The sequence below is a fragment of the Rhizophagus irregularis genome, chromosome 26 (genome assembly GCF_026210795.1).
Source record: "Rhizophagus irregularis chromosome 26, complete sequence".
NCBI lineage: Eukaryota > Fungi > Glomeromycota > Glomeromycetes > Glomerales > Glomeraceae > Rhizophagus > Rhizophagus irregularis.
Window position 1 is genome coordinate 2,394,779 of NC_089454.1, and position 25,898 is coordinate 2,420,676.

Consider the following 25,898-nt stretch of genomic DNA (forward strand, 5'->3'; position numbering starts at 1 on the left):
TTCAAATAATTTTATCAAGTACCCCTTGAAGTATATATTTATCACTTTTTTATGGTATATTTCGGTATAAACTAACTTTATTCATAAATCATTATTTTTTGCAATATTTATAAGAAACCTTTATTATAAAAATCCTATTTATAAATATTTGATACTGCTCAAAAAATGACATTGAAAAAATTGTATTTAACTTGTAGTAGTTACGTCAAGTCATAGATAAAATTTAGTATTTGAGAAGTAGATAATTTAAATAGTTACTGTATGATCTTAAAATAATAAATAATATGGAAAATATTGTATTGAGCATTTGATTTAGGAAATTAACATTATTTTACTTAATTGACTTAATATTACAAGTTTACAAAGTTTACAACTAATTTCATACTCAGTTAATTAATTCAATACGCCACTAAAATCCATAAAATCATTAATAACAGATAAGTAAGCAAAAAAAAAATTTAAAACTAGAAAACAATTTCATTTGGAATTAAATAATATTTGTAACTTGTTATTTTTTTCACTACCGTCTCCGTAGCAAGAAACTTCTTGAGATTCATCACCTAATAAAACGGCATGGCTATAAAGCGCTGACTTATTAGTATTGATATGGAAAAGATCGATGATATCACCACTCATTAAATGACCAGTATCATATGAAGTGGTTAAATTATAACGTCTAATAAGCCAATCATCATCAAAACTTCTATCTGAACACATAGTCACTAAATTATAAAATTCTAAATTGTTTAAAATTTGAATACAAAAGTTAAACAAATAATACGTATATTAACACAAAAAATACCTTGTTGTTGTTTTGATATTGGTGTGACTCTCTCATGATTATTAGTATCATGAGAATGTAAGTAACATCCTGTTGCTTGATGTTTAAATCCAATAATATTATTAAGAGATACAAGATCTCCTTCATTAATACCTTTATCATTGGCTCCAATTACAATCCAAACATCATTTTTCAGATCTATTTCTTGACCATTACAAATAACCTTTATAAATTTTATGAATAAATTTTTTACAATATTAAATTCTTTTAATTCTTTTAATATAAGGAATAACGTCAAAAAAATAAAAAATAAATACCATATATTGTTTGTTTTGTGAACCCAAATCATATTTAATTCTCTTAGTAGATAAATATTTTTCAGTAGATACATGTATAAGAGCGATTTTCGATCCATATACAATTGGCTTCTTTTGTGATTCATTCTTTTTTTATAAAGATAAAAAAGAATTAATGAGTAATTGTATAGTAACTAATAATATAAAATAAAATTACGACGATCTTACAAAAAAATCTTCCATCACTTCTTCAACAGATAAGCGCCAGTTAAAATAACGAACATTTCTACTTGTATAAAAGGTTCACTTAATATATTTGTATTAGTAACTTAATTATTACCATCTTAATTATACCTAATTTCACCACTAAACCCATGATAATTGTAGGCACGTCCAATAAGCAATGGCCCATCATTAAAAACAACTTTTTGGTCTTTAACGCTCATGATACCATAGAATCTGATCCATTCACCATCTACATAGATATCTAATCTTTTTTCAGGATCAGAAAGTGTATAAGCTATATGGTACCATTTGTTTAATGAGAATCCATTACCAAGCGAGTTAATTCCAACGTTATGATCCCAGTTGCCTGTGAATCGAGGAAATAATGTAGATTTATTTTTTGTCAACCAAAGGCTAGGAGTACGGGCTGATGAATCTGCACCTAAATATATTTATATTTTACACAATAATCAGTTATCAGTCAAATATATTTATCATAATCTCGTTGATAAAAGGTTTTTAATTAATTTCACCTTTATAAAAAATTGCAGTCCAATCAGGATAATGTTTATGAATTTTCAGTCGTAATGTTATCGATAATTTATCATTTACTGCAGGCAAGTGGGCATGCTCGATGACTCGTTGGTCCTGTTCTTCCATGGAAATAGGTTCCGAAATAAGTTCAGCCCACTCTCTGACAGAAAATTTTGGCATCATTTTCTAAAGATTGATTATTATAAAATTTTATTTATAATAGACAAATAAATCTAATTATTAAAGATGCAAAATTTTGATTTCTTGTACCAGAGTACCAAATTTTTGTATATGAATACCTTTGAAAAAAAAAATTGTAAGTTAAATGTGTAAACCAACCTTATATATTATAATTTATAGTCTAATGTTGCTGATCCTACAATATCAGTAAGTTTCACAAGGGCTAAAATTCTACATGCAGTTACCGTGCACAAAATTGTAGTACAAATCGTTTAACGTTTTTTTAAATTGCTTTTACGCATATAAAAATATACTTTTATTCTGCTTTAGTCTCTAATTGTGTTATAGCATTCTTTAAATTAGCTTTTTCTGCATATTTTCAGAAACCTTTTCTCATTTTTCTTTCTTATCCTTGATTTTTTTAGCAAGATTTTCTCTTCAGAAGAGGTTGATTTCCATTTTCGAAAATAATATAAAATAATTCACGTAAAAAGAATATTATTATCGTTTATTGAAAATGAAAATGAAACTTGGTCAGAATGATGAGTCTGAACTTAAAGTTAAAATTGATTTTTGTATATTATATCATAATTGAGGCAAGAATAAGATGTTTACTTGAAATTGAAAAAATTGTAGTACTACGCCATATTACAAAGGATATAAATTGGACTTTCCACAAAATCAATGAAATAAGCAAGCTTCAATTAACGAATAATACAGCTGAGAAATAATTTATAATGACTAATATAATGAACTTGAACATAGTTAAAATATAAATAGTTAATATAGTTATATTTGAAACATGTAAAATCATTTGCTCTTTTAACGTGAATTACCGAATAAAAGAGATAAATCACAAGTTCATAATTTGATTTTTTATTAAGAATTAATCAAAGAATTAAAAGCCTTTATAATAGTATTAAGTCAATTAAAAATTATTATTTAGTTTTTTTGTATCGGCTTTTCCTAATTGTCTAATATATCTAATGTTAGGATATAAAATGTAAATAAATACATAAAATATAGACAAATATTGAAGCGTAATAAGTTATTAAATTAGTAAGCGGTTATAAAATTAAATTCCTTTTTGAAATCTTGTCAATTAGTAACCGAATTAACAAATTAGTAAATGAATTTTTCTGATAAAATAATTATCATGAAATTTTCTCCTATCACATTACTAAATAAAGAATCATGATGTAAATAAAGTATGAACCAATTAATGTTATAATATTCCGGTCATTAATTTGTTGAATGAGTACCACTCAATAGAATTGAAATTGATAACAGTAGTTTGATAAAGTGTGTTCTGATATATAGATTGATGATAAGTAAAATATTATAAACAAGAAGTTAGTGTTGAAAAAAAAAGAACCAAACTTATGATTTATGAAAGACTAAATTATACATATATATCATTTGAGCATTAAAATTAATTTATTGACTAATTTTTGAGTATTCTTTCAAGTAATTTTATTAATTGACGTTAAAATTATATTTACCTTATAAGGAATTTCATTGTGGAAATATAATAAAGTAAGGCTTTGACTTATTTGCGTAATTTTTAATCAATGAAAATAATAAAAAGGAATTTAAATTCCTCTGTCTGGAGCGTAGCAAAGAGCACTATATTTCTAAAAATTGAGTCACGTGGGTGCTTATTAAAATTGTACTATTATAAACTATTTTTTTTTTGCTTTCCTAGTTTAACATTGCTAAAAATGATTGGACAGATCAAGCAACATAATTGCGTAAAGTAATACAGCTTATCTTATTATTAAATAATTATCAGAATAATGTAGTAATGTAAAATATTTTATGATTTGTTCAAACTTGGTTTCAAGTATTACGAATATTTTGGAATATTAAAAAATCACTAAATTTTAATGCATTATGAAAATGCTTATTATGTTAACTTGATAATATCCTTCTCTTTGGTTATAAAATTGCAGTGAAAAATTTTCATTAAAAAAAATTAAAAGTACATATACAATATGATTGAAATTATACGAAAAGTATTTACAAAAACCATTCAGCACCAGATACTATAATGATGCATTGATGCTATGATTCTAGAAGGTCCAGCACCAGTTGTATCGCTACAGCATGAGGAAAGTCCAAAAATCGTGATCAATGTTACACAACTATTTATACACGTTTTACAATAAGATACAATTAGATTATGATCGTCCATATGACAACTCTCAAAAATTCCTACACGATTGGTAACGAAACTTTGTATGTATGTTCTTCAAAGCTTTCTCTTTCAACTGAGCTAATAAGATCCAATAAGATCCAATGTTCCAGGAACTTTTATAAGAAGGGTTTTTTTGCTTATAGTAATAGGCTAAAATTATAGTTACCGTCAGCAAATCTTAACCTGAAAAGAAAAAACTATTAAACGAAACGTTATAAAATAAAACTGTTTTATGGTTAAACTATTTACTGATACAGGTAAATTTTTTTATTTATTACATATTATATTACCAAGTATTAACGCTATTAAGTGCATTTAAAAATTTTGTATGTATTTCATGGCTTTTATTTGTTTCTATTTCTTCCACTGTTTCATTTTCTTCTACCGGAACTTCTTCATCCTTTTCTTCTGAAGTAAGAACATTTGGACCCCTTTCTAATCGTTCTAAAAAAGAGTTCACATTGCTATAAATTCCGCGTTTATAATATTCTTCACAATGACGACAACCGTATTCCATCATTTGATAACATTCAAAATGATATCCATGTCCACAGATCAACACTTCGCCATCATCAAGTTTTTTGCGGCAATGATCACAAGCATCTGGTGATGGAGGTATATTGGCACTATAACCTGTTGGAAGACACTTCGGATCAACAGTTTCTCTTAAGGTAAATAATTCGTATTGTAATGTTTTTTTTTTAATTTAATTGATTTACTTTTTCCTTGATTCTTAAAAATTTCTTGGAAATAATCTAATAAAAATAATGCTGTTTTATCTGTCAACAGTTTTAATGATGATGGCTTGTAAGGATATGCTTTTGTTTTTTCAAAAGTATCTTTAAGTTCACAGTGATTTCGTGCATCTAGTAAAATCATATGAAGATCAGATGATGCTGTAAACACAAAATTTGAGGGTTAAGACAAAATACCAATCACGTAAGCTTGTTTGATAATATTATCAACACTGCTATTGATGGATGTATGAGAGCGTATTTTGCTATGCATGTTTTCAACGTAATAATCATTAAAATTTATCAAAAATAACTTAATAGCTTCTGCAAAGGGATGATTAGTATCTTGCCAATAAAAAACATCAGATAGAAAGGCTAATGGTGCTTTATTGTAATTGTGCCATTTCCATCAAAGAGCGAATGTCCATATTCGAAAAATAGTTTCCATGTACTCATTAAAGGAACCCGATCTAAAGAGAATAGCGTAAATGTCTAAAGTTGCCGGTATTACATTATCCAGCAAGTCAATTGCCATGCGGTATTCAATGTCTTTACAGGTGGGACCAAATTTTATTAAAATTGTATCTCTAATCTTACACCACCCGTTGTAAGTTAAATCAAGTAGTAAATTAATGCGCCATGGTTTTGGTTTTTTTGCTAATACTTTTTTTTTGCCAAATACAGTATGAAATAGCTTTTGAAAAAATGTATAATATATAATTAACACATGCTCCCTGCTATTTAAAGAAACGTGAAGAGGTCCTAGAATTGGTATAAATGAATTAATTTCAGCTGGTATGGAATATTGTGAATCTGCCTTGTGCAAATTTGTTATTGCTTTGCGAATAAATAATTGTCCAGGCCAGTCAGCTACTAAAGGTGCAACTTTATTACGTAAGTGTTCAGTATCTTTATCAATATCTAAAATCATTTTCAACGCTCTTATATAATCATTCATGGAATGCAAATTACTTTCTTGAAGTCCAATTAGGCGTACTCCTTTCATTGAACGCTCTTCTTTACGTTCTGCAATTGCATCATCATAGCAATGCACTGTAAGCAACTCAATTTGATCAAAAGTATCATTATCTAATCGTCCATGAGTAAGCCATTGTTTTTTACGATTGTTATAAGCAATATCAAATATTCCGTGATATTCATTTATTAATCGAAAACAAATATTGCTTGCATCAATATTTTTTGGATTATGAACTGATGTATTATTAAAAACAATAGGTATTGATGCACAAGCCGAAACTTGCTTACAAATACAAGTAGCCATATGTTTAACAGTAGATAAAGTTACAGTATTTGGTCGTCTTTTTTCGTGTATATCATGATAGTCATCTAAATTATAAATGTATAAATGATCATTCTTTTCATACAGTAAATTAAATTTGATTAGTAAATAGTAATACAGTAATTTTAAAAATTACAACTTATATATATTTTTACTTACTTCTTCGGAAAGAAACTTTCTAATTTTTAGTGGATGTTCATTTGCAAGTTTTCGTTTAAAATTATTAACCGTTAGGTAACAAGCAGAGAATCCAATACTATTCATTGTATCAATTGCAATACGTGTTGCTCCTGATGCCGATAAGTATAGCCCAATTTCTAACTTAAAGTCATTAACAAACTTATTTCGCATTCCAGCCATAATGTAACATAAACTTACGATCATTTTTCTTGCCTCTATCTTATTGTATTCAGATCTGTTATTTGGTATTAATGCTTTTACCAAGCTATCAAAAAGACCTTTTAAATGTGGATTAGCTCTTTCAATCATTTGTTGAAAAAGGATAGGATCAAGTTCTATATTACCACGTTTCTCATATAAAACTTTTGTAAGCATAGTAATTTGCTCAGCAAATGTGTAGTTTTTTGGCTCTATTGGCTCTGTTAAATAAAAAATTAATTACTAGTTTTATAAAATTTTATAAGAAAATAATATTTACCATCAATTATTATACTTTCATTGTCTATTTCCATAGGAAGTAAAGTCTTTGGCTTCTGGTTACGGTCACATTCAACTATACTCATATAATGAGTATGACAAAGTTGTTGGCCGATTCTCAAGTAAGCATATAACTCGTAAGTTCCTTTTTTTTGAGCCTTTTCACACGCTAATTGAGTAAATTGACGAAAACGGTTTATTTGGTTATTGCAATTATGCACTGAGCATGGACCATAATTTTTTTGAACCATTTTAAACTGATGATAAACTCGATAGATGAACCGCAAAAACGGCTAGTAAAATAATCTGTGAAACGCGTTGTATAATCACGTGAAATTTATTTGACCAATCATAATATTGTCGATCATCATGATCGTCAACCAATAAAAACAAAATATCCTTATGCTTATCGCTACTTATATTCCATATCAGCCTGGAAGCTTCATATACCGCTCTTGCGGAACTCTTAGATAAGGGACTTTTCCATATAGACGACCTTTGGAAGTTTCTTTGGGAAAAGGGCGTAGCAACAAAGCGACATAATACTTATTTTAACAAAAACACACGTACTTAATAATTTACAGAGCAAAGTTAATAGAAATACTTAATTTTATGTTTTGTTAAATCATGTGTCAACTGATTGCACGAATTCTTCTACTTTTGAATAAACCAAATTATTTTTTTATTTTGGTAAAATAATATATAAATTTTATTCAATAAATAATGAAAAATATAACATAAATAAATAATGTATATAATGTATATAATTAAGTATATGACCATTTAAAATTTAAAATTCAGCATAACGTTATTCAATCGTATATAAAAAAAAATTGCCATTCTATAAACTTAAAATAGCAAAAAAAAAAATATTTTGGAGTCACAGTGAGAATAAGAAAAGCTAATATTAAGCAGAATTTCAAATTATAATGGTAAAAAAAGAAAAAAATTATTGAAAATAATGCAATTTGCCATTACTTATTTCGATTTTAATCTAAAATTTTTCTTTGCCCTTTTTTTTATTAAAAAATAGAAAATACGTTAAATATAAATAACAATAAAAAGTCATTTAAAAAAATAACTTCTAAATATGGTTTAATGAATCTGTTTAATAAAAAAATTACGTTAATAATAGATATTTTTTACAGTAATAATTTATTAATAAATACCTGAAAAATTCATGGTTATTATATCATCATTTTGATCATAATAATTGTCAGAATTTTTTGGCTCCGGAAGGTTATTAAAGCTAAGTAAACTACTACCAGTGTAATTAGCTTTTGAATGCATTCTATATGATGAGCTAGTTAAAGGCGTATTGTTATCATTGATTTCTTCAATTTGTTTTTGCAATTCTAAAGAATTGTCAAACTTAAATTCCCATAATTTATCTCTAACTTCAATTGCTGTTGGTCGATTTAATGAATTTGCATCTAAACATCTTTTAATTAAATGCACAATGAATGGAGATACTTTAATAGTGTTAAACCTTGGTCTAAGTCCTAGACAGATTTTCGTTACTAAATAGCCATCATTAATTAAATCGTGATATGGAGATAATCCAGAAATAACTTCATACATAACTATTCCAAAACTGTAAATATCAGAAGCTTTTGTATAACTTTGTCCTCGTAAAATCTCAGGGGCAATATAAGGCAAAACACCATATATATCATTTTTTGTATTTTCTGATGGCTTATAATCTGCAGGTTTACATAATCCCATATCTGTTATAAGAATAGTTTCGAAATTTTTTAGTATATTACCAGTATGTAGATCTCGATGAATTATTCCATTTCCATGAATATTTTCAAGTCCAGATGCAATATTGTATAAATAATTGATTTTAATTTTTAAATCTAAATTATTATTTTCCTTTAAAAAATCACGTAAGCTTCCATCCTCTGCATATTCCAAAACCATCATATAATTTTTTGTCTTTGGATCTTGAGTTATTCCATATAATTTAATAATAAATGAATTATTATCAACTTTATTATGCAATGCAACCTGTATAAAAATAAATAATATATCAATAAAATTAAGTCAAATTTCATTAACTAATAAAAATAAATTATACCTCATTCATAAATTCTAATGTGACATTTTTTGAATTATTTAAACTTTTCAGTGCTACAAACTTATTTTGACCTATTCTTTTCCAATTTTGATAATCATCATCCCAAAAACTTATATCTCCATCAATCCAATTTGCTTTATATACTTTACCAAACCCACCTTTTGCAACATACTCAACATCATAAAATTTATCATAAGGTATCCATTCTAATGCCTTTTTAACAACATCCTTATGAGATGATAGTTGTGTATCTTGAATAAATTTATCAATATCATCATTACCACTAGTCCAATTATCAAAATTTCGTTGAAAAAGTATTGAATAACATATATAATTACATCTTTTGCATTTTTCACCTAAAACCACCATATAATTTTTTGTTTCTAAATTTTGTGTTATTCCATAAAATATATAATCTGTTTTAACCTATAAATAGAGAATAATTATTAGCAAAAAATTAAATTTTATCAAAATTTAATAAATAAATTTATTATACCTCATTTATAAATTCTAATGTAATATATTTTATATTATCTAATTTTTTCAATACCAAAATCATATTTCGACCTTCTCTTTTCCAATTCTTATTTTCACTATCCCAATCAATTATATTTCCTTCAGTCCAATTTGCTTGATACTTATCATCTGCAATATATTTAATTTCATAAATTTTATCATAGGGTATCCATTCTAATACTCCTCTTACATTATTATGAGTTGATAATTGAATATTTTGAATAAATTTATCAATATCATTATTACCACTAGTCCAATTATCAAAATTTTGTTGAAAATATATTGAATAGCATATATAATTACATCTTTTGCATTTTTCACCCAAAACCACCATATAATTTTTTGTTTCTAAATTTTGTGTTATTCCATAAAATATATAATCTGTTTTAATCTATAAATAGAGAATAATTATTAGCAAAAAATTAAATTTTATTAAAAATTTTAGTAAATATATTTATTATACCTCATTTATAAATTCTAATGTAATATATTTTATATTATCTAATTTTTTCAATACCAAAATCATATTTCGACCTTCTCTTTTCCAATTCTTATTTTCACTATCCCAATCAATTATATTTCCTTCAATCCAATTTGCTTGATACCTATCATCTGCAATATATTTAATATCATAAAATTTATCATAGGGTATCCATTCTAATACTCCTCTTACATTAGTATGAGCTGATAATTGAATGTTTTGAATAAATTTATCAATATCATCATTACCACTAGCCCAGTTATTGAAGTTTTGTTGAAAATACATTGAACAGCATACAATATTGCATTTTATACATTTATTACTCAAAATCACCATAAAATAACCTTTTGTTTCTAGATCCTGAGTGATTCCATAATATTCATCTGATTTAATCTATGAATATAATAATTAGTAAAAAAAAAATTATAATTTATCAAATTTATCAAAAATTTTAATAAGTAAATTTATTATACCTCATTAATAAATTCTAAAGTAATATCTTTTATATTATCTAATTTTTTCAATACCAAAATCATATTTTGACCTTCTCTTTTCCAATTCTTATTTTTACTATCCCAATCAATTATATTACCTTCAATCCAATTTGCTTGATACCTATCATCTGCAATATATTTAATGTCATAAAATTTATTATAAGGTATCCATTCTAATATGTTTCTTAAATTATCATGAGATGATAGCTGAATATCTTGAATAAATTTATCAATATCATCATTGCCACTAGTCCAATTATTGAAGTTTTGCTGAAAATGTATTGAATAGCATATATTATTGCATTTTTTACATTTACTATCCAAAACTATTATATAATTTTTCGTTTCTGGATTCTGAGTTATTCCATATACAGTGGTAATCTTTAAATATTATTATGTATTAGCAAAAAATTAAACTTTATCAAAAATTTTAATAAGTAAATTTATTATACCTCGTTCATAAATTCTAATGTAATATCTTTTATATTATCTAATTTTTTCAATACTAAAATCATATTTTGACCTTTTCTTATCCAATTCTTATTTTTACTATTCCAAATAATTATATTTCCTTCAATCCAATTTGCTTGATACCTATCATCTGCAATATATTTAATATTATAAAATTTGTTATAAGGTATCCATTCTAATACTTCTTTTACATTATTATGAGCTGATAGCTGAATATCTTGAATAAATTTATCAATATCATCATTTCCACTAGTCCAATTATTGAAATTTTGTTGAAAATGTATTGAATGACATGTATAATTACATTTTTTACATTTTTCATCTAAAACCATCATATAACTTTTTGTTTTTGGATTCTGTGTTATTCCATAAGTAATGGCAACCTATAAATATTATTTAATAGCAAAAATTAAAATTTACCAACAATTTTAATAAATTTATCATATATACCTCATTCATAAATTCTAATTTAAAATTTTTTGGATTATTTAATTTTTTCAATACTACAATCATATTTTGATTTTTTCTTTTCCAATTTTGGTTATTAATATCCCATTTCCATATATTTCCATTAGTCCAATTTGCTTCATATTCATTTTTCATAATATATGTAATATCATGAAATTTATTATAAGGTATCCATTCTAATGCTTTTTCCACATATTTATGTGATGATAACTGAATATCTTGAATAAATTTATCAATATCATCATTTCCACTAGTCCAATTATTGAAATTTTGTTGAAAATGGATTGAATGACATGCATAATTACATTTTTTACATTTTTCATCTAAAACCTTCATATAATATTTTGTTTTTGGATCCTGTGTTATTCCATATGCAATAGTAGCCTATAAATATTATTACATATTAGTAAAAAATTAAAATTTATCAATATTCTAATAAGTAACTTTATTATACCTCATTATACATAAATTCTAATCCAACATTTTTTAGATTATTTAATTTTTTTAATACTACAATCATATCTTGATTTTCCCTTTTCATAAAATTTGCTTGATACCTATCATCTGAAATATATTTAATATTATTAAATTGGTTATAAGGTATCCATTTTAATACTCCTATTGGACTATTATGAGGTAAGGTTAACTGAGAACCTTGAATATATTTATCGATATTATCATTGCCACTAGTCCATTTATCGAAATTTTGTTGAAAATATCTCATTGAAAGACATCTGTAATTACAAATTTCACATATAATATATAAAACCATCATATAATCTTTTGTTTCTGGATTTTGTGTTATTCCATAAATAGTAGCAATCTATAAATATTACATATTAGCAAAAATTAAAATTTATCAAAAATTTTAATAAAAATATTGTTATACCTCTTTTTCAAATACTAATTCGGTATCTTTTACATTATTTAATTTTTTTAATTCCACAATTTCATTCATATCTCTTTTCCAATAACCATATGTACTACTCCAAAAATTTATATTTCCATCAATACATCTTGCTTTATACCTATTGTCTGCAATATATGTAATATCATAAAATTTATCATAAGGTATCCATTCTAATATGTTTTTTAAACTTTTATAAGATGATAGCTGATTATCTTGAATAAATTTATCAATATTATCATTTCCACTAGTCCAATTATTGAAATTTTGTTGAAAATACATTGAAAAACATGCATAATTACATTTTTTACATTTATCACTTAAGACCACCATATAATCTTTTGTTTCTGGATTCTGTGTTATTCCATAAGCAACCTACAAATATTCTATATTAGTAAAAAATTAAAATTATCGTAATTTTAATAAAAATAAATTCATTATACCTCATTTATTAATTTAGAAATTTTTGGATTATTTAATTTTTTCAATACTATAGTCATATTTTGACTTTCTCTTTTCCAATTCTTATTATTATCATCCCAATTAATTATATTTCCTTCAATCCAATTTGCTTGATATTTGTCTTTTGCAATATGCTTAATATTATAAAATTTATCATAAGGTACCCATTCTAATGCTTTTTTCACATATTTATGTGATGATAACTGAATATCTTGAATAAATTTATCAATATCATCATTTCCACTAGTCCAATTATTGAAATTTTGTTGAAAATGTATTGAATAACATACAATATTGCATCTTTTACATGTATTATCTAAAATCATCATAAAATCCTTTGTTTCTGGATTTTGAGTTATTCCATAAAATTTATTATCTGTATTGGACTATAAATATAAATATTGGTAAAAAATTATGATAATTTATTAAATTTAAATAAAAATAAATTTTATTTACCTTAACCAGAAATTCGCCTGTAACATTTTTTAGATTATTTGATTTTTTCAAATCCACACTCATATTTTGTTCTCCTCTTTTCCAATTTTTACTATTACTATCCCAATCAATTATATTTCCGTCTATCCAATTTACTCGATACCAGTCTTTTGCAATACATTTAAAATTATAAAATTGACTGTAAGGTATCCATTCTAATACAAATCTTACATCTTTATGAGCAATTAACTGAGTTACTTGAATAAGTTTATCAATATCATCATTATTACTAGTCCAATTGTTGAAATTTTGTAAAAAATGTATTGTATTACATACAGTATTACATTTTTTACATCTATTAGTCGAAACTATCATATAATTTTTTTTTTCTGGATCTTGAGTTATTCCATAAAACATATAATTTATTTTAATCTACAATTAAATTAATATTAGCAAAAAAATTGAAATTTATTAAAATTAATAAAAATAAATTTGTTATACCTTATTCACAAATTCTAATGTAACATCAGCTGGATTATTCAATCTTTTCAGTTCTATATTCACATCTTGGTTTTGTCTTGTCCAATTTCCATTTTGATTATCCCAAAAAACTATATTCCCATCAATCCAATTTGCTTGATACTTGTCTTTTGCAATATGCTTAATATTATAAAATTTATTGTAAGGTATCCATTCTAATGCTTTTTCCATATCTTTATGAGCTGATAACTGAGTATCTTGAATATATTTATCAATATCATCATTTCCACTAGTCCAATTATTGAAATTTTGTTGAAAATGTATTGAATGACATGCATAATTACATTTTTTACACTTAATATTCTTCAAAATCATCATATAATCTTTTGTTTCTGGATTTTGTGTTATTCCATAAGCAATATTAATCTATAAATATTACTACATATTATTAAAAAAATAAATCTTATCAAAAATTTAAATAAAAAACAAATTTATCATACCTCATTCATAAATTCTAATTTAAAATGTTTTGGATTATTCAATTTTTTCAATACTACAATCATATTTTGATTTTTTCTTTTCCAATTTTGGTTATTATTATCCCAATCCCATATATTTCCATCAATCCAATTTGCTTTAAACTCATTTTCCACAATATGTGTGATACCATAAAATTTATCATAAAATTTATCATAAGGTATCCATTCTAATACTTCTTTTACACTATTATGAGTTGATAGCTGAGTATCTTGAATAAATTTATCAATATTATCATTACCACTAGTCCAATTATTGAAATTTTGTCGAAAATGTATTGAATAGCATGTGTCATTACATTTTTTACATTTGTTATCCAGAACTATTATATAATCTTTTGTTTTGGGATTCTGTGTTATTCCATAAGCAATATCAATCTATAAATATTATTATAGATTAGTAAAAAATTTAACTTTATCAAAAATTTTAGTAAGTAAATTTATCATACTTCATTCATAAATTCTACTGTAATATCTTTTAAATTATTTAATTTTTTCAGTACTATAATCATATTCTGACCTTTCCTTTTCCAATTTTTATTTTTAATATCCCAGTCGATTATATTTCCATCAATCCAATTTGCTTGATACCTGTCATTTGCGATATGTTCAATATCATAAAATTTATCATAAGGTATCCATTCTAATATGTTTCCTAAATCATCATGAGATAATAGCTGATTATCTTGAATAAATTTATCAATGTCAACATTACCACTGGTCCAATTTTCAAAACCTCGTTGAAAACGTCTTGTGTAACATATACGATTACATATTTTACATGTTTTATATGACGACTTAATTCGTTTCTTTTTATCCATTATGACTTCAACAAATTGTAGTTGAACTCAAATTTATAAAATAATTAAAATTGAAATAAAAAATTTATTTCAATCAGCCTATTTACCCTATTTATATAATGTTTAAAAAGCCGTTAGCCATGAATATTAGAATATTACCATTATAACCCCATAAATTATAGTCTCATTTTGTAGATGCTGAAGATCCTACAATATTAGTAAGTTTCACAAGGGCTAAAAATCTGCATGCAGTTGCCATGCACAAGAAATATAGCTTCTGTTTATCATGTAAAGTTTTTTCATTCATAAAAATCTAGAGTCTAGACAATCACAATATTATTATATATAAATTTCAATAATTTTAAACGAAAATATAATCTACATTTTAAAAAGCAAATGACATAAAATTTATAGAATTAACATGTAATTATCATAAAGTAAAAAACAGCTCAGGTTTTAACAGTTACTGCGCCGTACTAATGGAAACAAGGAAATGGGGAAAGAGTTTTTTTTTTCTTTAGATTCATTATTCTTTTTCTAAGATATTAAATTCACAGGCAAAGTATTCATGTAGATCACAACCAAAAAAGAGTATATTTAAGTCTTTTAACCAGGTCACTTTATTTTATAAATATAAAAAAAATTGTAAAGAATACAACAGATTACCGAATAGGGAAAAAACAATTGTCAGTTTTTGGCTGTTTGTTAACTCTATATTCAGAAAGGTCTTTTACCACTTTGTGGGCAGCCTCTAACGTACTCATTCTGAAAGATATCTATGGTTTACTCCGCCTTTTACTAAATACACTGAAAAAGTTTCTTTTTATTTTTTATTTTATTTTTTCAAAAATATTTTTGGTGGGAATTTTTTTTCTTCTTATCATGTGATTTGGCAAATTTGGCACATTCTATGGCACGCCGATGTGGACAGATTGGTGATGTGGACAGATTGGTATTTTTTTTTTTTTTAATACCAACTCCCGCTATTTAAATAATACCAGCTCATGTATTTTAATATTACTGCAACATAATATCAATATATCCCACCTTGACAGATCAGCCTTCATGACCAACCCTAATGTTGTTCTAGAATATCAGATCAGAACAGGTAGTATAAAACAACCACATATCATTTCATAAAATACATACACAAACAATACACCAAAGCAATCTTATACCAATAATATTATCATCATTTAAATGATACATTATATTATCTTTTGTTCTTTTGTACGGATTACTAAATAATTCAATAAATTTTATTTTCAAAAAGAGAAAAAATTTTTCCCATGATTTTTTTACTTTACTAAACAACGTAAAATACTCTGAATAATTAAATTAAAACTCGCATATCCAGATCAATCCGATATGTAGTACAGACTACTGAAACCAACCTAAAACTAACTGATCACATACAAGTGGTGGCTACTCTAAAAAAATATACTGGCTAGTTCGTTTAGTAATTTTTTAATTTTTTTTTTGGATCAGAATTTTTTTCATTTAGTAATTTTATTATTATTTTTTTTTAACAATAGATCATATAGTAATTTTTATTAATTTTTTTTTTAATAGATTATTTAGTAACTTTTTTTTTATTTTTTTTAATATATTGTTTGGTAACTTTTTATCATTTTTTTAAGATTGTTTAGTTATTTTTTATTATTTTTTTTTTTAACAGAATCGTTTTAAGTAATTTTCATTTATTTTTTTTTTTTAAATGATAAATCGTTTAGAAGTTTTTAATAGATTATTCAGTAATTTTTTTTTGTTTTTTTTTTAATTTAGAAATTTTTTTAAGATTTTTTTTCATTAGAAATTTTTTTTTATTTTTTAAAATTTTTTTTTTCAACAATAGATCGGACTTCGCCCTTTCTTTATGTTCGGCAACTGACATTTACTAATATTAATTAGTAATAGTTAGTTCCTGGTTATAAAAATAATTTACTTTTTTTTTGCTTCCTGGTATAAACTATGAGAAATTTTTTTTTTTTTTTTTTTTTGTAACAATTAATTGATTTTGTGAAGAGTCTATAAACATATAAATAAACCATAAATTCTATAATACTGCAACATTTGTTTAATATTATAATATTTATATCAAGTTATTATAATACTAATTTAATCATATTGTAAATATGCTTCATATTATTGTATTGTAAATATTGTAAATATAATTCATATCATTCAAATATAGATAGTTGTATTATACTAATAAGTAATAATAAATATGTAATGTATTATTTTAATTTAATAATCATATTCTAAATATAAATTACCATATGGGCGGATGAGAAAAATTGGGCCTAATTTTATGTCACCATATTCTTTTGTGTGTAACATAAATCATAGGATCTGGTGGCTTAGCGAATTATTGTAAATCACAAAATAGGGTGTCTTCGGGACTTTAAAAACGATTTTGAATATTAACGATACTAAGCAACCCATCAACTATATAAGGAACCCATCAGTGAATTTTATAGTAAGCAACTGAGTTTAATATCATGTTACTTTTAGCCTAAAAAAGACCTTTTTTTTATTATAAACTACGTTAACTAATTTTTTTGAGTTAATTATTTCTTTTTTTAAAAAAAAATAAAAATATGTTAACAATGTCGACTCTAAATAATACGCCTTGCAACATGTTGGAATGTAAAATGTGTGGACAGATTTATAAACGACATTCAAGCTTAGCTAAACATGAAAAATCCATTAAAGATGCTAATACTATAAAGCCAACAATATATGATTTGCCTGAAGGAGCAATTGAAGAGACGCGAAAAATGATAGTTTATCATATAAAAGAAAGACTGAAACAGCATTCAAGACATGCTGGAAATGTTTACATTATGGTTAATTGCACGGAGAGTCAGTTTTTTGGTGTTTTCAAGGGGTATATACATAATTATTATCCAAGAACGGGAAATTATAAATGTATATTTAAAGGCGTTGATACTTACTCTACTTTATCACTTATATTGAGAGATGACAATTGGGGTGCTAAATATTTTTCACAGCATCAGAAAACATTTGTTTTATCATACCAGCTACCATCAAATCCAAATGATCCTGATCCTCTTCGAGAACCAGATCCTCTTCAAGAATTCGATCCTCTTCAAGAGCCAGATCCTCTTCAAGAACCCGATCCTCTTCAAGATCAAACTAAAAAAAGACGGATTCACAAACCAAAACCTGTACAAATTATTATTGGATGGAGAAAAAAAATAAAATCAGACGTGCATAATATTAATTATTCATCAGGATTTATTTTCATAAATTTTACAGTTTCACGTATGAGAATTGTTAGATGAACATGGGAAAGGGTGATGATAATAAAAATTTATAAGATAAAATAAATAGAAAAAAAATTAAATTTATTTTGTAAACATAATATTATTGTACATATAAAAATAAAATTATATTAAAAATTAAGTTTTCGCGGCTTTGCTTTTTAAAAAATTATTTTTCATATAAATACTTTTTTCTACAAATTTTAATTTTACATAATTATTTAAATAAACATTAAGTTTTAAATTGATGATTTTTTTCGTGCCTTTATATACAAAGACGTTTTGGTTTTGGAACTAAATCAATTTCATCGCAGTTATTAAAATATAAAGTTCTATTTTCATATTCAAGAATATCTATAATTGCAGACTTTCTTCCTTTTCCCCCACCACCATCTTTTGTTGTTTTTCTAAAGAAATGAGAAACTTGTTGGTGATTCTTTTTTTCTACAGCTGAACAAGAAAATGCAGCCAAACCAAATTGACGGTGAATATGCATCATTTCTGGAATATGATACACTAGTACATGCATGTATGGCGTGATATCACTTGCTTGATAAAAGCTAGAATCTAAAAATTGGTGTAGCCATTCACGTGCATCATTGGAGAATTGTACCACATCAGTTTTGGAATCTTTCACTGCTTTGTGAAGTAAATAAAAATTATCCCATAAATTTTGAATTTGAGCTGCTCGGGAACGTGGAAAAAGTTTATTAAGATCAAAATGTTGAAGTACAGTTAATTTATCCTGTCCCATCAAAGAAGTAAATTGCCAATTAGTTGATCCTACTTCAAGCCAAAAGTGAAACTTAACACCAATACGTTTCATTTCTTCAATTATTACATTTCTTGCTTTATCTCCCCAAGTATTTCTAGATCTGATTTCATCAAGTACCAATCGCCAAAGAACATCTGTAATGCGTAACATCATATGGAGTTCGTCTGGAACCCAATTTTGCAATGGAATCATATCAAAAAGCGGTAGTTGAATATGACCTTTATAAATTTTATAATTTTCGCAAATTTGATCCATAGTTTTACTTATTGTCCAATTATATGAAAAATCTCCCTGTTGTTCTTTGGATACTTCACACCATGGGCAAAAATATTTACTGTTTGCAGCATTCATTCCCAAACAGATCACGAGAAATTTCCAATCAGACGAAAAATAAAGATTAATTTTCCATTTCACACCATGATTATCTTCCAATCCTTCTTCTTTTAACTTTCTCAATTCTACAATTAAATGTTCCAATACAATATTCAATATTTCATATTTTTCAATACCAGGATATAAGGTTGTAGTATAATGATTTTCTGGTTGATGTAGTTTATTTTTATCATTAAGAATTGAGAAAGTAATCATTACATGCTTAACCTTTTTCCCAACATTCCTTCCATCACCAGAAATTCGTAAATAAATTTCTGGATGAGTCATACATAACACTTCTCTTTTAACAAGATTTGGTATGAGATATTTTAAAATATCAATAATACTTCGCCTTCCACCTTTTCCAATTGATTGTTGCATGTTATCAATAATTTCAGCATCATCAATATGTACTTCTGAATTTATATAATCATTATTAGACAATGGTGATGTTAAATTAACAAGTGAAATTGGTATAAGTTTATTTATTTCACATGTAATTTCTTTTCTTTCTGATGACACTCTCCATTCACGTGGCAAATTATGATTAACCAATGCTAACGTTCGATATCCATCACGTGCTATTTGCCCTCTATCACACGCTTGAACAGTAGCTCTTACTTTATGTTTCATGTCTTCAACATTTTCCTCCCCCATACTAATATGAAAAGGTTGGTCTTTAATATCAAATTCAATTGATTTTAAAATAGGTTTATCTTCCAAATGACAACTTTTGATTGCTGTTTGGTCAAATATTGCATGAACAGATTTTGCAATTTTTTTGGCGCGGTTATTTTGTCCAGTTAAAGTTAAATTGTCAAATGGTTTTAAGGTTGCTGCACGCCTCTTGGCATTTCTTGCCTGCTGAAGGATTTCTAATTGAAGACCAAATACATATGGTCCTGAGTGGCGTGTCTTAGTTTCTGGATCTAAAGCCTATTACAAATAAAAATAAATTTTTATATTAATAATTTTAAAATATAAACTATTGCCTCTAGTTAATATAATAAAATAATACTCATACTTTGGCATATAAACTTGCTGCATCGGAACAGGACTTTTCTGATTTTATTTGGTGTTGATAATTATTTCCATAACACACCCAATAAATTGGATTATTATCTACATATTTAATTATACACCTGACCAAATGCCTTTTTTTAGGCTTTCCCCAGCTCGTTTCAACTTCATAGTTGTCAGGAATTCGAAATCCATTCTGACGTTTTGTGTATTTAAGATAAGCAACGGGCGGATAATTTCCTTCTTCAATAATGTTATAGGTGTAACTTCGTCCAGTTTCAGAATACTCAATAATAGGTTTCTCAGGATAATTATGGATTTCAACAAAATTCTTTTTTATAACTTGTTGAGATGGTAAAGGAGTTTCATTAAATTCCATTTTTTATTAATATCTCCTTAACAAGATTTTGATTTTTTTATGATGAAGTTAACAATGACGATCATATTACTAATATGATCGTATATAAAATTGTTGATCGGAATATGAATTAAAAGTGACCCCCAAAAAAATTGGGGGACTTTTCCGATCAGCCCATATGCTATATGTTCAGTATTGTACAATGTCTTCTTAAAATTAAATTGTTAGTCTAATATTAAATACAAATCTACATAACTACTTCAGTCTTTTCTTATAAAAAATTTTTCTAAGGGTACTGACTACCTTTCAGATCCCTTACTTAGGTTTTTTTTCACCTTTTTAAATTTTTATTTTATTTAATTTTTATTATTTATTTTATTTTGAATTATTTATTTACTTTCAATTCTTCAAATTTCTAATTACAAACGAAATTTAGTATTATATAAGTAACAAAATTTCTAAACATAAATCAGAATTTTCTTTTCAATACATAATACTATAATATGTAATTAATATATATCCCGGCGCAGCGCGACGGGTTACGGCTAGTTTTTTTATAAAAATTTTATGTGTTGCGCAATATTTACACAAAAATAGAAAATTATTTTTAAAAAAAAATTTTTACACAAAGATTATATAATAAACTTACAAAGCCTGTGGAAAATTTCTACTTCTAATACCCTAATACGAATGAAAGTTGAAAAAAAAAGAAACTCCAAATTTACTAACATTGAATTGAAAGATTCACATAACATGTCAGCAGTAGTGCTCCGCAAAATTCGGGTCTAACCCGGATAATTCAACCCGAGTGAATTTTAAATCGGGTCAGTATTAACAATTTTAATAACCCGTGACCCGCATGACCCGACCCGTCGGGTCGGGTCATTCATTTCCTTGACTCAGGTTTTGACCCGAATTAGACCCGGATGATAATTAAAATCACTGATCACATATTGATTACGTGTTAATATTGATTACGTTTATATAATATTGTTAGACAAATGAGGTAGTATATCCCCACTTAGCGAAAATGGCTAGAGACTACCTTGCAATTACAGGTATGTATATAAATTATTATTATTAATTATTAACATTATATTAACTAATAAGTTGATTTTGATGATTAATAAAGCCCAGTAGAAAGAGTATTTTCCAGTGGAACCGATTTGATAGCTGCAAAAGGATGTAGTTTTTAAACACATGCATGTTCTAATTGTATCTGCTTTAAGTCCTGGCAGACACAAAATATAGTCAAATTTTTGTTAAAGCAAGTGATACAATTTCGATTTTATAGTTCAAATATAAAATAGGAATTGAAGATATATATCGTTAAATTCGTGCTTAGCATTAGTTCTAATAATAAAAAGTTGAGAGACCTATATGATTATCTTGTAGATCAATTGCCTTGCATTAATGAAAAAATTATATTTGAAAAAAATATTTCTGATATATTACTAAGTGTACAGTATATTATCCAATATATATATTGAAAATTACTAAATTTTGGGTCTAACCTGGGTTATTCGAATTAAATATATTCGGGTCGGGTCAAAATCGGATCATTTCTATTTTTGCCGGGTCGAGTCAGATATATTCTCCAAACCCGACCGAATCCGACCCGGTAGGAGCACTAGTCAGCAGTTGTATATTTAAGTAAGGTACTGTATGTTTTACATCAGAATTCATATTTTTAGTAAATTTCCATACAGTATCCACGGTTAAATGATCCTCCATTTTGGTAAATTTAATTTGTTTCAAATTTATCAAATGGTAGTATAGTAGTAGTATAGTACTATTTAGAAATACTGTTTAAATATTTTTCAGATAATGATTTATTGCTGTAAAAATAGTAATTTTATTAATAAATTAGAATTTACTACTTTTTACTTTTTATATCAAAAATTAACTGAATTTATTGAAGTTGATTGATATATTTTTGTGAGGATAATTTAAATTTATTAAAAAAGCATTTCCAATAATGTTTGTAAGAAACTTTTATTATAAATATTTTAATACTAATTATATTAAAATAATGATATTGAGGAATCTGTCTTTAGAATGACGTAATGACAAATAATGGATATTTAACATAAATATAAAATTTTTGAGTATTTTGAGATCAATTAAATGAATTAAATGGTTGAATTTTACAATTTAAGCAATAAAAGGTAATAACTTTGTGTTACAATTAATTTCCACATATTCATAATCAGTTAATTAATTCAATACGCCACTAAAAGTATTATTACATAATAATTGTAAGTGAAAAAAAGAAATTTCATATAGTAGTGAATATTAAATTAAATATTTGCACCTTATTATTTTTTTCACTTCCATCTCCATAACAAGAAACTTCTTGAGATCCATCACCCAATAAAACTGTATTACTGTAAAGTGCTGGTTTATTAGTATTAATATGGTAAAGGCTAACAATATCTCCATTCATCAGATGACCAACATCATAGGAAGTGGTAAAATTGTAACGTTGAATAAGCCAATCATTATCAATACCTCTATCCGAACATATGGTCACTAAATATAGAAATTTTAAAATTGAATACCAAAGAAAAGCATTTATTACATACAGTATATTAGTTTAAAAATACCTTGTTGTTGTTTTGATATTGGTGTGACGTTCTCATGATTACTAGTACCATGAGAATGTAAATAATATCCTATTTCATGATGTTTTAATCCAATAATTTTATTAAGAGATATAAGGTCTCCTTCTTTTATACTTTGATCACTGGCTCCAATTACCGTCCAAACATTGTTTTTGAAATCTATTTTATGACCACTACAAACAACCTTTATAAATTTTATAAATAAATTATTATGATATTTCGACGATGGGTAACTTAATTAATATTAAAATAAAAATATTTCATATACCATATATTGTTGGTCTTTTTGGCCAAAGTCATATTTGATTCCCTTAGTAGCTAAATATTTTCCAGTATATACAGTACCTGGAAAAAAGTATCCGGTCAGCAGTAAATTACGATAATCGCTATGAAAATATCCTTCTATATAAAGTTTTTTTTTTAATAATTAACAGGTCTTCTGTGTAATAAGTAAAGTTAATTATCGAATTGAATTGCGCTTACTCTAAAAATTTCATGAACTTCTGAAAAAAATTGATTGCTATATTTTATAGGTTATTAAATAAATCAGATTTTTAATGGAAGGTGTTTAGGTATAATATAACATTAAAAAATTTTGTTTTACCATGCTTCATTTTTTAAATAAAATTATTTATCAAAACTTTTGGCATATTTTTAAGAAGTTTTATTAAAATCAATGAGAAAATCAACAAGTTATATTTATTTTACTGTAATTTGCCGATCATTTGTCGATCATCATCAAATTAATTACTGAAATTAAATATTACTGATGCATTAAATTTGGGCCAATTTTTTTTTATGAAAACTTGGGATTTTGATTATTATTTTTAGCTTTTTTTATTGTAATGAGAATTCAAAGATCAATAATTTGATCTTTAATTAAAATTTTATAAATAACTAATAGGTACGATCATCATTGTTAAATATGTGTAACTTACAAACTGTTTTGTTTATTTTGATGATACTTTGTAGTAATATGTTACAAACTTTGATAAATAATTTTATTTAAAAATGAAACATAATAAAACAAAATTTTTTAATGTTATATTATACCTAAATACTTTCCATTAAAAATCCGATTTATTTAATAACCCATAAAATATAGCAATCAATTTTTTTCAGAAGTTCATGAAATTTTTAGAGTAGATGCAATTCAATTCAATGATCAATTTTACTTATTACACAAAAGATATGTTAATTATTAAAAAAAAAACTTTACATAGAAGGATATTTTCATAACGATTATCGTAATTTACTGCTGACCGGTTACTTTTTTCCGGGCACTGTACATGTATAAGAGCGATTTTTGATCCATATGCAATTGGTTTTTTCTGAGATTCGTTCTTTTTTTTTTGAGATAAAAATAAAAAAATATTAAACAGTTTAGTGTTTAATTGTAAAAACAAACTATGTGGAATTATAAAGTAACTTACAATAAAATCTTCCATTACTTCCTCAGGAGATAAGCGCCAGTTGAAATAACGAACATTGCTATTTATATAAAAGGTTCATTTAATATTTTGTATTAAATTAAATTACAATAATTTTTAAATCATACCTAATTTCACCATTAAATGAACGATGAGTGTGATCAGTACATCCAATATGCAATGGTCCATCATTAAAGATAACCTTTTGCACCATAACTTTTGAAATTCCATAGAATCCGATCCATATACCATCCAAATAAAGATCTAATCTTTTTTCAGGATCAGAAAGTGTATAAGCTATATGGTACCATTTGTTTAGTAAAAGTCCATCATCAGGTTCATGAATTCCAGCATCACGATCCCAGTTGCCTGTGAACCGAGCATGCAATGCAGATTTATTTGGCGTCAACTGGAGAATGGGAGTACGGACTAAACGTTCGGTACCTAATATATTTATATTTATTTCATTATCAAAGAAATATCAATTAAAATATTCAAAAATCAGCAATAATCTTGTTAGCAAATATTTTTATAAAAAGTATAATTATTCCTGCCCTTATGAAAAATTGTAGCCCAATTAGAACGATGATTGTGAATTTTTAGTCGTAATGTCATAGATAATTTATCATTTACTGCAGGCAAATCAGCATGCGCAAAGACTTGTTGATCCTGTTCTCTCATGGAAATAGGACCTGAAATAAGTTCAACCCACTCTCTGATGACGTGTTTCATCATTTTCTGAAGAAAAAATGAATAATTAATTATAGATAATGGGAACAAATAAATTTAAATACTAATGATAAAATTCAAAAGCTTAAGTACCAGATTTTGTTATACGAGTAGAGAAAAAATTCAAAATGATTAAAAAGCCATACCAACCTTATATATATAGTCTCGTGGATGTTGATCTTACATTATTAATAAGTTTCACAAGGGCTAAAAATCTGCATGCAGTTGTCGTGACACAAGAAATATAGTTTATAACTGAAGTATAAATA

At 25.7% G+C, this 25,898-nt stretch overlaps 5 protein-coding genes across 5 annotated transcripts; 1 reads left to right on the plus strand and 4 right to left on the minus strand.

The window, feature by feature from the left end:
* Positions 1-477: 477 nt before the first annotated feature.
* OCT59_017713 (uncharacterized protein) lies at positions 478-2,019 on the minus strand (the record flags this gene model as incomplete). Its single annotated transcript, XM_025314619.2, has 6 exons — positions 478-722; positions 803-1,004; positions 1,099-1,224; positions 1,306-1,363; positions 1,432-1,744; positions 1,836-2,019. 6 exons carry the CDS (start codon positions 2,017-2,019, stop codon positions 478-480), a joined length of 1,128 nt encoding a protein of 375 aa, XP_025184836.1.
* Positions 2,020-4,499: 2,480 nt separating this feature from the next.
* OCT59_017714 (uncharacterized protein) lies at positions 4,500-5,221 on the minus strand (the record flags this gene model as incomplete). The annotated part of the gene is made up of 3 exons (XM_066137664.1): positions 4,500-4,846; positions 4,933-5,079; positions 5,146-5,221. 3 exons carry the CDS (start codon positions 5,219-5,221, stop codon positions 4,500-4,502), a joined length of 570 nt encoding a protein of 189 aa, XP_066004219.1.
* A 12,124-nt stretch (positions 5,222-17,345) lies between these two features.
* OCT59_017715 (uncharacterized protein) lies at positions 17,346-18,342 on the plus strand (the record flags this gene model as incomplete). Its single annotated transcript, XM_025314620.2, has 3 exons — positions 17,346-17,407; positions 17,492-17,513; positions 17,701-18,342. The coding sequence occupies 3 exons, from the start codon at positions 17,346-17,348 to the stop codon at positions 18,340-18,342; spliced, it is 726 nt and encodes a 241-aa protein (XP_025184838.2).
* Positions 18,343-18,586: 244 nt separating this feature from the next.
* OCT59_017716 (uncharacterized protein) lies at positions 18,587-20,867 on the minus strand (the record flags this gene model as incomplete). The annotated part of the gene is made up of 2 exons (XM_066137665.1): positions 18,587-20,404; positions 20,493-20,867. 2 exons carry the CDS (start codon positions 20,865-20,867, stop codon positions 18,587-18,589), a joined length of 2,193 nt encoding a protein of 730 aa, XP_066004220.1.
* A 2,257-nt stretch (positions 20,868-23,124) lies between these two features.
* On the minus strand, positions 23,125-25,635 carry OCT59_017717 (uncharacterized protein; the record flags this gene model as incomplete). Its single annotated transcript, XM_066137666.1, has 2 exons — positions 23,125-23,378; positions 25,455-25,635. The coding sequence occupies 2 exons, from the start codon at positions 25,633-25,635 to the stop codon at positions 23,125-23,127; spliced, it is 435 nt and encodes a 144-aa protein (XP_066004221.1).
* Positions 25,636-25,898: the final 263 nt, after the last annotated feature.